This window comes from Phytophthora infestans, genomic scaffold (genome assembly GCF_000142945.1).
Source record: "Phytophthora infestans T30-4 supercont1.1447 genomic scaffold, whole genome shotgun sequence".
NCBI lineage: Eukaryota > Oomycota > Peronosporomycetes > Peronosporales > Peronosporaceae > Phytophthora > Phytophthora infestans.
Window position 1 is genome coordinate 1 of NW_003307174.1, and position 3,175 is coordinate 3,175.

The following is a 3,175-nucleotide window of genomic DNA, read 5'->3' on the forward strand; positions in this document are numbered from 1 at the left end:
GTCAGCCCCAGAGCTCTCCTCGGGAGGCCAATACCCTCTTGAGTTGATGGCAGCTCCCTGGCTGACGGGTGCCGCCAATGAACCCCCACGCACACGCTGGGCAGCTTGGAATTCCTCCTGCTGCTGGTCGAGGTCATTCGAGACCTCCCGGGCTCACCGATAGCACCCTCCTCCTTCTCTTCTTCCTCCTTCTCCTCCTCTTCATCCGAGGAGCCGAAGAGACTCTGATAGGAGCGTCGAGTCTCCTTCTCCTCGCGGAGTGGAGACTTAGAGGCGGTACGCTTCTTTGAGGGCTTGGCGCCTTCGGCTTTAGAGGCCTTAGCGCGCGCAAGACCCTCGGCAAGCGAGAGACGTTTGCGAGGATTCTCTTCCTCATCGCCACCGGCTTTGGGAGCGCCCTTAGCCTTAACGGCCGGACTCTCAGAGCGCACAGAGGTCCTGGGACTGTGATCACCGTGATCAGTAGCGGGCGACTGCACGCTGCCTTCTTTGTGCTCACTGGGCACTGGGCTGTGCCCTCCCACAGAGCCCGCAGGAGCATCCTGAGTGCTCTCGGACTCGGCATCGTCTTCACTGCCCGAGTTGAACTCGCGTTCTACGAACCGAGGGTTCGGACGGTTGTCTGAAGACGAGGGCGGCGGACTGCGGCGCCTGCTTGCGCGCTTGTCCACAGCCGCGTCACCCGAGGAACCGATCGCCTCGGAGGCCACCTGAGTAGCCTCCTTGAGTGCAGAGCCTTTGCCGTGAGGCTTAGTGCTCTTGGCCTGCGCCTTACCGGCTGCAGCCTTGGAGCGTGTCTTAGCACCGCTCTTAGTAGTGCCACGAGGCATGTTAACGGTCGAAGTGGAGACCTAGACGAAGAGCGCACAGGTTGCTGCTCGGGGCTCTAACTGTGAAGTGAGCCTTCGCCGCGCTCGCGCGGCCAAGTCGATGGTTTTCGACTTTGAGAATGAGAGTTTGTGATCAACATCTCTTCATTCGGATTGGACCGTAATAAGTGGGGGAGGATGTAACGGGGCACGTAGCCCCGAGTGTACCCTGGTTACATGAAGTGTGACACTTCACACTTCAGGAGTATGACACGTCATACTCCGAGATATTGGGTACAAGGTACCAAGGTCGTTCAAAGCCAACCATTGGTTAAATGACATTGCATCTGTTGTCTTGCAAATGGTTCGTCTCGCTTTGGGTTGGAGAGTTGCCTCTACCGCTACTATACGAGGTCTGGGACACAATGCTTCGGGAAGATGACGGCACGATACTGCATCTACTGGTTGCTCTGCATTTCTTTAGACTTGCGGTGGACGAGATCCAGCTCCACATGGTACGTGAGATACTTTCCGAAAGGTGAAGAAACCTAACACTCAGTCCTAAACCTCTCACAGGAAATGGAGCAGTGGGACTCGAGTTACATCTACAAGATCATACTGGGCCAGTGCCAGAACGCTACGGAAATCGCTCCTCAGACGCTGCTTCAACAAGCACAGACACTTTACGGTTTCAAGGACGAGTCAGTTGAGGACATGCGAGCTGCAATTCGACGCCTTCCTCAATTACGCAAGGCGGAGCTCACGGTTTTAGCCAAGCAAACGCATTTCAGTCGCTTGGAAATGGAGCGACTGCAGGACGAGTTTACGTTCCTTCGTTATCAAAGGAAAACGTGTGGTCGCTCCAAGCTGCGTGGGTTAAGGCAAAAGGAGCTGGAAAGTATACTTGCACGAGAGTTTAACACAGTAAGGACCCTATGTCGAACTCGCACGTGGCAATGTTGCCCGTCACCTTTTGCATTTGCTGACTCTTGTTTCTTCAGTGGCCGATGGATATCTATGGACGAATCTACAGTCTTCTAAGGCCCGACGGATACGGAAATATTTCCTATTACAACTTGATAAAGGTGTGGACATGTACCTGGAGTCCTCCAGATTCTATTTGAAGGAGTACATGTTTATTTAAAGAACGTTCAGGGCGGCTAACGGAGTGTCATTACGAGAAAGAATGGGTCGAGGCAAGCCGCTGACCCCTCAAGAAGAGTGCATAATTGTGCAGGCTCATGCATATTTCATCGCTGAGAAAAAAGCAGGACGTTCTGGGGGCGTGGAGACCCGGGATCGTGTAGCCGTGTGTCTTGGCATCTCAACCGCCACTGTTGCACGCGTCATGGCGTTCTGGAACAAGAATCCCGGCACCAAGTTCGACGATGTTTGTTGAACTTTCGTGCTTTGATATTATTGTGATTATTAACGGTTAAATAACACTTACCTATATAATTTTATATTTTGTAAAAGCCGCAAAATACTAAGCGTGGGGCCGTCAACAAGTACTCATCACCAGAGCTGAAGGGGATAATCCGGGAATTTGTGATAGCCGAAAACGAAGCGACTCGCCCAATTACAGCTCAACTGATTTCAAATCACGTGGCAAAAGTCATGGGCAGAAAAATTAGATTCCAGCTCGCAGTATGCGCCGATTGCCCAAACAAATGGTTTTTTTTCATGTCCGAGGCAAAAATCGCAATTTTCTAGCAGAGAAGGAGAATGATGTAGCTTTTCGCGCTACCTATTTACAAAAAAAACTTTCAAACCGAGACTCAAACAAGAATCCAGTACGGCCGGAGATGTTTCTGGACGAGTCTTACGTCAATGTCAACCACGTTGCCAACAAAACGTGGCTGACAGAGGACAAAGTAAGAAAATCCAAAAGCGGGCGTGGAGCTAGGTAATGTTTGATTTGCTTTTTTTTTTCTAACATTCGTATTTTATTACTGATTTTTAGAATTGTAATTGTAGCTGCGGGTATAATTACTTGCGACGAATATGCTCGTAAAGAAACAAAAACACGTTCCCAAAGTGGCATTCACGGACATTTTATCGGGGAATCCATTAAACATTGGGATTCTTCATCAAAAAGCGGAAAGGGGCAGATCCAATCGACTACCACGGCAAATTCGACTCGCAGATTTTTGAGTCTTGGTTTTTGAAACTTTGCATCACGCTTAAGGATAAATTCGTTCCGTGCAACATTCATATGGACGGGGCCTCATATCACAAGCGGATAACCAGCCCCTCTCCAACCAAAAAGTGGAAAAAGGCTGCCATTCAGGCGTGGTTAAAAGAACGCAGTAAGTTTATTGTTATTTTCTAAGTTTATTGTTATTTTTTTAGCACTAATATTGTTA

General features: G+C 49.9%; 1 protein-coding gene across 1 annotated transcript; it reads left to right on the forward strand.

Annotated features, from left to right (window-relative positions):
- Positions 1-1,234: 1,234 nt before the first annotated feature.
- On the forward strand, positions 1,235-2,798 carry PITG_22159 (uncharacterized protein; the record flags this gene model as incomplete). The annotated part of the gene is made up of 4 exons (XM_002909907.1): positions 1,235-1,324; positions 1,386-1,733; positions 2,047-2,199; positions 2,787-2,798. The coding sequence occupies 4 exons, from the start codon at positions 1,235-1,237 to the stop codon at positions 2,796-2,798; spliced, it is 603 nt and encodes a 200-aa protein (XP_002909953.1).
- Between the last annotated feature and the right edge of the window lie 377 nt (positions 2,799-3,175).